Below are 14,288 nucleotides of genomic sequence, written 5' to 3'. Positions count from 1 at the left end.
GGCCACCTTCCAAGTTGAAGGTGAAAAAGCAAAAAAGACATCCTCAGAGGAGTGCAAAGAGAGGCACGTTTCCTATCATTTTGAGGCCCATTGAAACTCGTCAATAAGGAAGAGACATTAAAATGCAAAGTGCTGGATATTGAAACAATGGCTGCCACAGACAGACCCACCCAAAACCCCTTGGAAATACACAATGAGTTAAGTATAGCAGCCAGGCTACAGCCATTGCAGAGATTGCAAGGGAGTTTTCAGCAGAGGAAACAGGCCAAAAGCTGGGCTCTCCCCTCCTCTCTCTCTCTTTTGGAACAAATGCATTACCAGTTCAGGAGACAATTAGAAAGCTACCAGCAAACTGAGATCTCGTAGTAACATCTTCTACATCTGACCACATCCACAAAACCAGCTGATCCAAATCAGCCACAACGTTTAAAAATCTACCCCTCAAGGGCAATCATAGGGCACTTAACCATATGTTTTTTTTATTGTACTCCAACTTCCCTTATTTCTGATACCAGTGTGTGGGTGTGTAAGAGACTTTACATTTTTATTATTTTTTCTCTCGGGTTTAGCGATTAATACATTTGCTCTTTCTTTAATTCAAGAAAACCTTGTTTGATTGGCTCCATATTGATCTCTAAATAAATAGTTAAATAAATTCTGATGTGGAAAAGGCATATATCCTCCTGAAAAAGAAACTTAAACCTTTATTGAGCCCAACCGAGGAGGCTGGATAGAGGTCATAACAATACGATCATGGCTGATCCTGAGCCTCAAACTACTTTCCTGCCTGTTTTCCATCTCTCTTGATTCCTTGAGAAACCAAAAATCTGTCTATCACAGCCTCAAATCTATTCAACAATGGAGCAACCACAAACCTCTTGGAAAGACAATTGCGAAAATTCACAACCTGTGTATGAAGAAATTTCTCCCCTCGGTCCTAAGAGATTGGCCCTTTATCCTGGGACTGTGTCTATGTTCTACATTCTCCAACTGGGGAAACAATCTCTCAGTGTCTACTCTGTCTAGCCACTTCGGAATCTTATATGTTTCAATGAGATCACCTCTCATTCTTCTGAACTCCAGAGAGTATTGGCCCAATTTACTCAACCTCAAACTATAGGACAACCCTCTTATTGCAGGAATCAATCTAGCAAACCTTCGCTGTACTGTCTCCAATGCCAATATAATAATAATTCATTAATAATTTCATAATAAAAATCTCAAGGAAGCACAATCTTGTGCACTGCAAGGCATCACAACTTCCCATGTCTTGATAAAAATTGATTCAGACTGAATACACTCTACTCACTCCACTCTAGGGACTGAACCTTCTGGCTGACATGCAGGTGGCGGAGCACGGCATTGCAATGTTTAGGTCAGCGGGCGCACTATGCAGCGTGACACGTGCCCGCCATTAATTAAAGGCCTTGTTAAGGCCATTAGGTCACCAATTGTCGATGATTTTGAGGGGCCCGTGCGAACTTCAGCTCGGCGAACGGACCCAACAGGCAGACGCGTTAAGTGATTTTTTTAAACAAATCTCATCCACTGGCGGGATGAGGTTTGATTTCAGATTTTAAAAAGTTTAATAAAGTTTTTATGTACTTCATTAACATGTCCCTTCTCGTGTGACATTTGCACACGAGGGGGGCATGTTAATAATTTTTTTTATTTTTCTAGTTTTGAACTTTCACCACCTCTCAGCGATCTCCCTGAGGCACCACTTAGCCTCAGGGAGATGTGCGCTCTTTTGTGCACAAGCCCGAAAGAGCGCACTCTCACAGTTGGGGAATTACCCCCATCCCCCGCCCAGGAAGCACATAGCACTTCCCATCGGGCATCACATTGGGCAGGCCTTAATTGACTTAATGGGCCCATGTAAAATGGCAGCAGGGCCCATTTTGGCAGCGGTGATCGGCTTACCCGCCCGCTGCCGAGTTGGTCAGGCCCACCCACACCCACCCATCAAGGGAAAAATTCAGCCCCAGGAGTGTGATTGCTGCACACAAGGACTTCTCCTTGTCTTTTCAATGAGGCTAACTTCCAGATCAGCCGAACCTCCTTATAAGGAGGTTCTCTTCAGTTTTAACACAGACTATAATGACAAGAAACTAGAACCATCTATGTGATCTAATGAAACAATAATTATTTGGATTACACTGTACCTTTCTGAAAGTCACCTGATTGTGCTATACGGCTTTCTCCATGTAAAAGCAAAAGAGTATATTCCTTATTCATCAGACATAGGAACAGGAGAAGGCTATTCAGAGCCTCGAGCCTGTCCTGTTATTTATTAAGATTGTGGCTGATCTGTATCATGACTCCATTTACCTGCCTTGGATTACAGAGCAAATAACTATCAGTGGAAAGCATTTACCTCAATTTTGTGAGCATTAAGCTTAAATACAAGTCATATTTGATTTTAATTAGGAGGTTCTACAAGAAAGACAGTTTGTGATATGCATCTGATTTTTCTGCAGGGGTTAATTTCTGCAGGGGTTAATTTCGCCAGTATTTTGTGTGCGCGATAACTGTCACTCAGTGCAAAATATTGAAACTTGTGCTGCCTCCACTGTAGATGGATGTTGGGAGTTCTCAGGATTTTTTTTTTTGCAGGTGTAACGCACATTAAGGCCTCTTGGTACTATTACTGATTCTGCTGGAGCGATCAACTGCTGATCTCTACTTAAATGTTCTAGTCATCTGTCCTCATCACCTGTTCTCACTATCAACTAGAGCTGAAGTGACCAGAATGCAAAATTGCTGCACAGTCCAGCACAGACAAAATGGGCCAAAAGGCCTATTTTTGTGCGTAAATCTATGTTTCTATATTTACAGGCTCAGTGGCATTACCAGTATTTGTTCGTATTTTTTGCACAGGCACAGGAGCAGAAATTGGATGCACAAAACCCTGACAGCCCTGGCAAAAGATATCAACAGGTGCACACCTACCATCTCAGGGCCAAATATTTAGATAAGGTTGAGGAGTATTGCATGCAACACCTCTGTTGGGCACTGAGCAATTGAGAGTCAAACTCTGCCTGTAACCCTTGAAATGACTAGGGCCGTGCTTCAGATTCCTTCCCTGATGCACACTGATAATAAGACTGAACCATTTCTTGGAGCACTTTTATACCCACAGCGTTAGGGGATCTACAAACAGCACACAATGCAGCATCTGCATTCTAGCACCTCAATGAAGCAAGATTCCTCTGATATCAACTACTTGACAAGGAACCAGCCCATCTGAGTGCCTCAGCACAAGTAATACTGCACAAAAATTGAAAAATTATATCATTCAGCCAACATGCAGGTAGTATGTCATATCAAGCTAGGCATCCTCCAGTTATTTTGGGAGCCAAGATGACTCTTAACCTTGTGACATTCCAATATTTGTTTCAGGGAGATTGCGAGCTGGATGGGCAGCTCTGGAAATTTCCTCCTTTCCTCTTTGTGACTTTGATTCAGGATAGCTATCAACATGACATCAGGGTTAAAGTTTAAGAAACAAAATATTTAAAGTGAACAGTTAACCCATGTTTGCTTTCAGCATTGCACACTTCTAAATGTTTCTCAGTCCAAGGATAACAATAGACAGTCATATTTCCTGCTGGGTCAAAATTCAGGAACTCCCTACCTAACATAACTGACAGAGCACCTTCACCACATAAACTACAGCTATTAAAGAACAAGGCCCATCACCATCTTCTCAAGGACAACTAGTGATGGGCAATAAATGTTGGCCTATGACCACACCCAAGAACGGTTTAAAAATGCCTGCAGGTGCCAAATCAAGAAGGTCCATTGTGCACAAGCAGCTCTACTAATGCTTTGCACCCAGGTTCAGCAGGACCTGGTTGCAGTACAGCCTAACAACTCAACATTAAGTTGTTGGTTAGTTTCCAATTCAATAATATAAAAGGGGGTAGCAGCATCGAGGGGAGCTGCCACGGTATTAGTAATTGGATGGAGGAACAGTCTTCAGGAGCTGATTAGCCTACTCCTGTTCCTATGTTCCTTCAAACTCCACAGCTAATTCAGTAGCTACAACCATTCTCACCTCAATGTTTACAGCTGTTAAGGCACTTACTGACTGGTTTCCTTTTTACCGAAGAGCAGCACAAAGAATTAAACTACTGACCAGTAGAGGGCAGGCCAATCATCAAGGGCACATCAGTGGCAAGTATTTGCCTAATTAGCAACATTGCTGTCGAATAATCCAAAAACGTATTTTTTCCTCCATAGTGGTTGGTGTTGTACTTAAAAAAGATACTCCTTCCCTCCTCCCAAAAAATACCTTATTAGACATTTACACATTGGCATACCCAACATCAGTTTATCACTGTATGCTGTATATAATCATACAAAAGTAAAATTTTGGAGACCAATTTTTTAGGCCAAAAGTCACAGGGTCGATTTTGACAGAGGTAATGTTTTAAAGGGTTGACACATGTACCTGACTTGGGCCAAATCCAAAAGTTGAAATCCAAAAGATGCCGTCACAATGGAATAAAGTAAAAACCAACACTAATGAATTATTAATTATATAACATTTATTCATCTTGTAACAATACAAATTATATACACTTCATCCATATTAATTACCTAACGTATTCACCGGCACTCTTTTTTATTAGTATTTATACATTTACAATGAAATTGAACCATCAACATCTCCAGGATTATACTTTGATTCTAAAATTTTTGGACTTTGATCTCTGAAAAAGGTTGAATTTACATGACATACATAAAAAGTTGTGTCTTTTTAGGTCAAGATCTTGGGGTCAACTTTTACACAAGGATATATGGCATGTTGCAAATTTTAAAATGGTCAAGGCCGTTACAAAAAACACTGCTGCCTAATGGCATCATTGCAGTGAAACATGTTGGAAATGTCACCATAAGCAATTTGCAGTAAGTTTGCACAAGAATCTTCCTGCATATAGCAGTACACCACAGGGTGCCAGCATTGGTAGCAGAATCCTTTCAACGTAACACAATGGAAAATTCTCCATTTTATTAGCTACACACACATGTGTTACTTATGTATTAAGTTTCAATAGACTACTCCATGCACCACAGGAGATGCAGAAGATGTTTCTCACCCTGAGAAGAGTATAGGATCGCAGCCCTCCTGATCTCTGCAGCAGAAATGCAGAGTGTTTACTGAAGCTCCAGTACCTCGAAGCACAAATTTTGGATCAGGGTGCCGCAGGGCCATAGAGTTGGCTAGACAATCTGCGGAGAGAACATTCAATGATTAGTGTAACAAGGAGTCAAAAATTGATCCAATATACCTTAATTAAGATGCATTAGTTACATCTGTTGTTGCACAAGTGCATATTCTAGAGAATCTGGAATTGTTGTGCTTTAAACAAAATGGCACACAGTCTGCTATGGACCACATGAAGACAACAGATATGCCTTCTGTAAGCGAATCAACAGTACTAAATAGATAAATAATTGCAATCACAATATGGATTTAGAAAACCGCAAATGGATATTCACCCACTGGAGTTACGGTACAAAGCAGGGTCTGTTGGCATAACATGTTTAAAAATCATACCAGGTTGCCCTCTGCAATTGAACAGTTAGATACAGTTCTATATTCATAATTTTTCATTTGGTGAATTTCTGATTTTAACCATGCAATTAAGGAGAATTGACAAATAATGGCAAGATACTTTCCTTATATGGCTGTAATGGAGGGGGAATGTATTCCCATATTTGTTCAAGATCAGCATCCACAGAGCAGGTTACCTCCTACCCTTCAAAGCTGCAACTCACATTTCTCCAAATTAATTTTATCTCATATTCGTCTACACATTTTATCTGTAAATATCCTCCTGTAGTCACTTGCAGTCATGTTTCACATCTGACCAACTTTTGGGTGATCTGAAAGTTTTGACATTATGCCCCATTATACCCAAAGCCAGTACATATTATATATAAAACAATTAAATGGTGCATGATCTCAGAATTCCTTAGGTACCACACTTGTAGATCATGCTGCTAACGTAACATTATGTAACAAACTGGAAAGCAATGCAGCAACGTCAAACATTACACCATAGCCCAAACAATACCTTTAGCAAATCCCCATACTAAAGCAGGAAAAATAGCAGGTCACAAGCCCCATTTACCAGAAAAATAGGTGATCAAATCAGTAATGATATCTGCAGATACAACCAATAATGCAAAATGGAGGAGGCTTAAAGTGAACCAAAACAGTAAAGAGAGCCAAAAAGAAAAATCTCAGAAGGGGAAGAATGAACTACTTTAATTAAAACTAACAGAAAGATGTCAGTGGCCCAATAACAGCAGAAACATCTCATGAAAAGAAATCTCCAAAGATGTACAACTTCAGGGGGGCGGTCTCTCAAATGGGGGATCCTTATCCCCACACCGTCAACAACCACCACCCCACTCCACCCCGCAAAATGTTGGGCAAATATTTGGCAACTGGCCTCCTCAGCACCCACCCTGACCCCACCTCCTGCAGTTTTGCTGTCAACTGGTAACTTTTCTCCCTTTTGCTACTTGCTTACTGGCAAGTTCCATACATGGTTGTGATTTCTGGCTGAAATGTCATTCATAAAAACAGGAAATCAGGTGCAAGTCACACACAAGGTTATATCTGTTTTTCCTCCTTCTGGATGGTTTAATTTAGCTCTTCAGCCCAAGGGTGTAACTACTGCATATAAACATTTGTTTTCCTCCAAATAAGAAGACTCATGATATTTTTCAAACCTTCATGTGAGTTCTCTTCTGTGGGTAATGTCAGCAACATCTAGAAGAACTGGATATCCTGTCTTGATTAGAAAACTGCTTGGTTAAGGAGCCCTAGCTTAATTGTGCATTGCTAATCTGTCAGCCACATAGATTTGTCAGCCCAGCCTCCCTAATTAAGGCCAGCGCCGGGGATGCTTCCTAAGTAAATGTTGAGCGATTAAGATAGCTGTTCTCACAGCCATGTGCTCCTAAATGTTCGGAAGTATATTTTGTGCTAATACTTTTCTCCTTTGAGGAGGTTTGTTAAAAGGCTTTCACTTATCAACATTTGACCAAACACAAGAAATGCTATTTTTGTGTTACACAAAGCAATTAATTTCACGTGTTTGACATATTTCGTGCCATAACAGTTCATGATTCATGCTACATTATTAGCAGTCAGACACTTTTAATATTTGTATATAATACAGTAACTTGGGCATAATATTTAGATTTTTAAAAATATCAAAACTTATCACATGGTCTGATGTTCAATTATTTTAAATTTGTATACTGCGACAGGACACAGGCTGTTTACAGAAATTAGTCCGCAATATATTGTCTTAATTTGTAAATAAAAACATTCACTATGTAGCTATAGGTTTACTGTGTGAAGGCTGCTGAAGTTAATCAGAACACAGCACCTGTTTCACTTTTTCTTAATTTATACTGAGGACCTGCAAGTTACAAAAACTCAAGGAAAGCAAATTTTAAAAAACCCAACAAATGCTAGCCACATTATATTAGCATAAGACAATAAGCAGCTTTGGACTAAATGAGTAATAAATTGAGCACAGGTCCTCATTCATCGCATTTCCAAAGCTGAAATTGGATCACATCTGTAATCTAAACTTTAAGACAGCGATAATTTAAGGTGGTGGTGGTGGTGGGGGGCGGGGGGGGGGGGGGGGGGGGGTTGTGGGGGTGGGGGGGTGGTGAGGAATTAATTTAGTTGGAATGAATCAAAGAGATTTTCTTTTTCAATATTCTCATCCCAATCCCATATATTGTGGGATCCCATTCCTCTTTGAAGAAGTAACCAAGAGTCAGCCTTGTAGTCAGCAGAAGCAGATAACACAGGAACTGTAATCTGACTCTAAGCCTTGGATAAAGAAAGTTTGTTTCCTTGTGACCATATGATGGCTTGTCCATCAACACATTCTCACTAATTAGGCCTAATTATCAGCCAAAGCTCGCTTCCCCTTCATGTTATTAAATCAGAAATAATCACATGCCCAGGCTTCTGTCAGCACCTAAGAGACCGGAGACCCCAATTCAATTGAAACCACTATCAAGCCCGGCCTTTGGAAGAACTTGCTTGGCAATTTCTCCAGGCTTCAAAGATTCAGGTCTCACAGCCGCATGCCAACGATGCATTCTCGAGAGTGGATGCGACCATATGACTGACAGTGACACCCTTGACCCTTGTATTATTTCACAAATTACTGCTCCAGAAAGATACTGATTAGCTATTGTGCTTTAAAATTGGGTAAATGGTACACCAAACTTTTAAAACGCATTCATAACAAAACATGGCGCAAAGACAGAGTAAAAGAAAAATGATCACCGTCAGCAGAATGGACTCTCTACAAGTCCCACATTTTGACAAAGGCAGGATAGATTGATTAGAATCAAACAGCCACGATTGTGTTACGCATAGGTATTTATAGAAGAACCTGTAAAGCGGGGATTCAGATAAAGTTTGAAAACAGGGATTCTGGTGAAATTTGAGGAAGTTTTCAAAGTCAACATAAAAATCTTGCCAATTCAACTTCCAGTTCATAAAATCTTTGACAAGAAATTATGTTATTCTCAAATACTGATGAAAGTCATTTTTATTTTGATTACACAATGTTTATGGCTAATCCAGAAAAAGCTACATTACTGTTTCAGGTCTACAGGCTTGGCCGTGAATGAGACAACAATACACAAAAAGTTACAAAAATTGTGTCAAGTAACTAAAACACTTGGGACTTGAAAATAACTAACTCCAGATTAGATTATTTCACAGTAATCAATTAATCATCATCCCCAGATAAATCTTGCAGTGAACAGGCCACAGTCATTCATCCCTCACCACATACCCTGAGACCAGTGCTAGCATTTAACTGCAATCAAAAGTTGGCCCAAAACAGGACAACACCACTCCGTTATAAATAAGAGTCTAGAAATACACTTGTATACGTAACTTGGAAGGTAGACCTGAAAACATATCCATTCCACCACTCAAACTTCTTACCAATCTCATTAGAATATACCCACACTTAAAATCAGGCATAAATCAGAGAGAACAATCAGGGTCCAAGGAAGACACCAAACTCACACTATACATTCCTTGAAAATACAAGTTTGTTTTATTTATTCCCTCAACCAACATCATGAAATAATACAACTCATTCAACAATCATTCACGCACAGTAAAAACAAAAACCATTTCGATTCTGAAATTAAAACATTACTGGACTAAGTGATATCAGACTGGGATTCTGATCTGATTTCTGCATGCCCCACTGGTTAGGAGGCAAAAGTCACTAGCGAAGCAAAAGGTCCTGGAGTCAAAGAAAAGCAATGCAACTTCCCCCTCCAGCTTTTAACAAAAAATTATCGGAAATTCTTTGTGGACCAAGGTGAGGTTTAAAAATACTTGAAAACAAGCATTTGAGAGTTAAGGTACAGATAATGCCCAGAGGCCTGTGTGATTCCAATGCAGCATTGAGGGAATGCTGCATTGTCCAAGGTGCCATCTTGCAGATGCGACCTTAAAAAGGAACCCCCATCTGTCCCCTCGGTCAGCAGTAAAAGAACTCACCGCACTATTTCACAGAGTTCTTCCTGGTGTTACGGCCAATATTTATTCCCTCAACTAACATCACTAAAAATAAAATCATTTGATCATTATCTCCTTGTTGTTTGTCAGACCTTGCTATGTTCGTTTCCTACATTATGACAGTGATTGCAATTCAAAAGTACATCATTAGCTGTAACGCACTTAGAAACCCCCTGAAGGTCACAAAAGGTGCTGTTTAAATACAAGCTCTTTTCCTCAAAAGGTTTATGTAAATAAAGAGAGTTTTTTTTAAACAGAGGATATCAATCCACGCTCTTATTATTTCAGAACTGGACCAAACATAAAATGCAGTCTGCCACACCCAGCCCTTTCAGTTATATTTTGAACACTAGTATATAGCGAACGCTTTCAGCTTGCCTGAAGTCACACACAGTCACATTTACACAGCTGACTCAGTGCTTCTCACGTATCAGTGCAGACTTAATGGGCCAAAGGGCCTCTTCTGCACTGTGATTCTGAAAATATTTCTGCCGTCAGCATCAACCAGCAATGTGGGTGCTCTTGCCTTAGGAGGCCAATCACACCATCAACAGGCAGTTTCCCTTAAACGCCTTTGGTACTAGCACCTTCTTTGCTGGTCACATGAAGAAAACGTGGCTTGCTGTGAGAAATACAGGCAACCACCTCTTTTGGCTAACATGCACCTTCTCAGTTATTGCAAAAGCTGGCACAGCAACAGCTACATAGATGCAAATCACGACTTTGAAAGTGCACAATTTCACACGTAGACAATCAAAATGAAACTTGGTGCTACAGAAACAGCCCTGTTATATAAAGAAGGCCCCTCCCTTACAGATTCTGATCAGGTTCTAATTAAAGCTCATCAAGCTGAAATACTAACTCTGTTTCTCTCTCCACAGATGCTGCCTGACCCAAGCATTTCCATCATTTTCTATTTTCATTCCTGCCTTACAGAACCTGGGACCAAAATAGTGTTGCAGAACTGCAAGGAGTTATTTATTTAAAAATGCACCATGTAATAGCAGATAAAAAAAATTCTTAAAAAGGAGAGGTATCATATAATTTTTTTTAAAATGTTTCATGCTATGATATCTTCTTCAGGTAAATCCACATCTACAGTAAGCATTCATGTTCAAAACATCCACATACATAGTGGACTTATTCAATTGTCTGGGTTCTGAAAACAAAATATCTGTCCACGACCATATTGGAAAGCCTCTTGGGAAGAACTGTAATCCTAAACACTACATAATGTTCTATTCCCCAGCATTGTCTTCCATTTCCTTAAAAGGATAATTAAATCCACTGATACTGTTACATGATCCTAGATATTGTACTATCTCAAACATTAGAAAAAGAAACATACTGTTTGCCAGTTCAGACATGATAATAAGTCAGTGCTTTCTCCCTGTATCCTACACTACCTGGGAAACAGGCTCAAACTTTAGGTGGGTGGGAACATGCAGTTACAGTTCCGTCAGACCAGCCATATTGAATAAAGCAGCACCAGTTGGATGGGCTGAAAATGAACTTAAAAAAAAACAATTGGCATATTAGTATTGCAATATTTATAAATTTACTGCCAACAATGTGAAATTAAAGCTCATCACTTCTTTAAGTGAAGTTTCACTGTCTAGTGCCCAAAGGCAACAAAATGCAAGCTAGGTCGGCACTTCACTTGCTACGAGGCAGCTAAGCTGAACAACTGTGCAGCAAGTCCAAAAACACAACATCACAAGGCTCTCAAAGACTAATAGGACTGTTATAAGTCAATCGCACCCCAAATATGCTTTATTGTGCAAAGGAACACTTTCAAAGGGAAGATCATGTAACCCACAGAACTAGAATTTAGCCTTTTACAATCAGCTCTTCTCCATGAATTGCACATTGCAATTTACAGAGATTACCACCATAAATAAACCCTTGATTCCTCTAAACGATGGACAAAAACACTCGGATTGCTCATGCCAGGTCACAATTACAAGTCATGTTTATTAATATTATTTGGGAAGCAAAAGTTAAACACATCAGATAGAAAGCCCACCACCTTCTCAAGGGCAATTAGGGATGGGCAATAAATGCTGGCCTCGCCAGTGAAGCCCATATCCCATAAACAAATTTTTACAAATTGGTCAAATAACTTAGAAAAAATTGCAAAAAACGTTCAAGGTTCTCTCAGCTCAGATCAATATGAGGGGAAATTTATATTTGAAATGGAACTATCACAGAGTTTTCCATTGTTTCTAGTTCACAACTAGTAGGTAAAGTAGGTGTTCACCGAAGACGTCTTGACATGGGATGCTAATCATATCTCCTCTTTACTCTAATGTCCAAGTATTAAAATACAACCCATAATCATATGATACTTTAAATATTAGCTTTATTTGTTAACGTGGGAACTGGCATAGTACTTATAGTAGTTTGCCTACCTAACAAGTGACTGCACTTCAAAAGTAGTTCATGAGGATGTGTTAAGTTAAACACAACTCTGTCATTGGCATTGGGGCATCAGAACTATGCCCTGGATTCAAATCACGTGTAAGCAACAATTTCATTGGTATACCCCTGTATTAATAATACAGTATAAAACATACTGCTATTTTAAGCAAAACATCTTTAACGTTAATAAAGATCTATTAACTCAGTTATACATACCCATATTAATTTTTTTCACTCCAAAACGTTAACTGTATTTATACATTGGTGGTCAGTTATGATGTGAAAGAAACTTGTACTTAGAAAACACCCAGCATACAGAAAGGCTTCATTTAGCTGTCTACTCCAACTAGCATGGATATTAATCTGTACATTGCAACTTAATCATTAAGTCCATACAAATATAAAAATAAAGAAAAATGATTGAATTTGCATTTATATAGCACCTTTCACAATCCCAGGATTTCCCAACTTGCTTTACAGCCGATGAGGTTTTTGTTTCAAGTGTAATCACTGTTGCAATATAGGAAACTTGGCAGCCATATGCTACAGCTCCAGAAAGCCCTGGTTACACCTGAAGTACTGTGAGCAGTTCTGGCACCACACCTTAGAAAAGATATAGTATCTTGGGGTATGCAGCATGGGCTTACCAAAATGACTCTAACATTAAAAAGACTCTGTACTAAGTTGTTAATGCATCCTGGAGATCACTTGAGCACTTTCATAAACATGGCCTCACGCCACAGTTCAGTTACATTCCAACATGGCAACACCCAAGCGGTTAGACAACAGTACATTAGTAGTCTGCAAGTATTCAGCAGTCATAATAGGATTTAATTCCTGGGTCACACTGCCACTTCTACATCGACGGGCATCCAAAGTCACTTCACATTGGCATGGAATTAGCAGTATAACTGCAGCCTTGGTCTTAAACACCAGTTTTAAAAGCTTTACTTCAACACAGATACCTCACTGAATCATTTTAAAGTGTGCAATTAGGAAACACTTCGACACAAATTACAGCAGAGGTTTGGAACTCCCTTCCGCAAATGGAAACGGATACAAGATCAATTGTTAATATTAAATCTGTAGTTAATAGATCTTTGTTGACCAAAGACAGTCACAGATCAGCTATGATCTCACTGAATGGCTGACAAGCTCACCGGGCGAAATGGCTAACTCCTATTCCCAACTGATGTTCTTCAACCAAAGTAAATTAATTGAAAATATTAATTCATTTATTTGTTTAACTTTTAGATAATTTTTTTATAGAGTTAGGGGCTCCCTTCCATCATCACCTGTACAGGGAGGGGTTTCTATCCCAGGCCACCTAAACAATGATGGGCTGTCATCCCCACCTCACTGAGACTTTCCCTGCACAGCGAGAAGCTCCCAACCCCCTGACACTCTTCACCAAACAGTGAGGGGTTCCCCTCCCCAAGACCCTCCTCCTCCTCCTCCTGTACAGAGACAGGGTCTGAGGGAGGGAGTCTCTTTCACATTGAGGGCCTCCCCCTCCCCAAGGTCCCTCTTCACATTGAGAGGCTTTCCTCTTCCAAATTCCCCCATCACTGAGAGGGGCGGTTGCCCTCTTTACAATGAGGGATTCCCATTCCCATTCCACTCCCTCCCCATCCCCTTCCTGCCCAGCCCACAGCCGACGCTGCGATGGGAGCCGCCACCTGAGGCCTACCTTGTGCTCGTTGCCAAGGCAACCGCGGCCTCGGCTCAGGCTCAGGCTCAGGCCTCAGGCCTCAGGCCTCAGCCCCCACCCGGCCCCCCGCCCCGCCTAAACCATCCCAACCTCAGATTCAAACTTTAAACACGCCCTACGGCATTGTTTTACCGGTTAAATATCCAGCTAAGCGAGTTGAACGCTGCGCAAATCCGATTAATCTCTTCCAAGAGTAACTTCCGGCCGTTGCTGAGCACTCTGGGTAATGTAGTCAGTATGTGTTGATGCTTTTGTGTCTAACTTCTTTTTGTCTTAAATTATTCCAAAGGTTCATTACCTTAACCAGAATTCATTCTCCATTTTGTACTATTTTTGTGTGACAAATTTGTTTATAGTTTGATCCTTTAATGCTTTGTTGAACTGCCATAGTTTAATTTGTTGTAGTGCCAGATTTACCTTTTTTTTTATTCATTTATGGGCTGTGGCCTTCGCTGGCTGGACCAGCATTTATTGCCCATCCCTAATTGCCCTTGAGAAGGTGGTGGTGAGCTGTCTACTTGAACCTCTGCAGTCCCTGTGGTGTAGGTACACCCACAG

The 14,288-nt window shown here is 40.3% G+C and overlaps 1 protein-coding gene across 2 annotated transcripts in view; it reads right to left on the bottom strand.

Annotated features, from left to right (window-relative positions):
• Nucleotides 1-13,929, bottom strand: part of gnb1l (guanine nucleotide binding protein (G protein), beta polypeptide 1-like) — a 36,095-nt gene extending 22,166 nt beyond the window's left edge. For both annotated transcript variants that reach the window (XM_041203465.1, XM_041203466.1), the window contains exons 1-2: nucleotides 13,863-13,929; nucleotides 5,106-5,238 (exon numbers count right to left, since the gene is read on the bottom strand). In XM_041203465.1, coding sequence (XP_041059399.1) covers nucleotides 5,106-5,221 — 116 coding nt within the window. In that variant the 5' untranslated portion in view covers nucleotides 5,222-5,238; nucleotides 13,863-13,929. The remainder of the gene's footprint in view (nucleotides 1-5,105; nucleotides 5,239-13,862) is intronic.
• Nucleotides 13,930-14,288: the final 359 nt, after the last annotated feature.

Source organism: Carcharodon carcharias, chromosome 13 (assembly GCF_017639515.1).
Source record: "Carcharodon carcharias isolate sCarCar2 chromosome 13, sCarCar2.pri, whole genome shotgun sequence".
NCBI classification, from domain to species: domain Eukaryota; kingdom Metazoa; phylum Chordata; class Chondrichthyes; order Lamniformes; family Lamnidae; genus Carcharodon; species Carcharodon carcharias.
The sequence above is the reverse complement of the archived record's forward strand: the minus strand, read 5'-3'. Positions and strand labels throughout refer to the sequence as shown.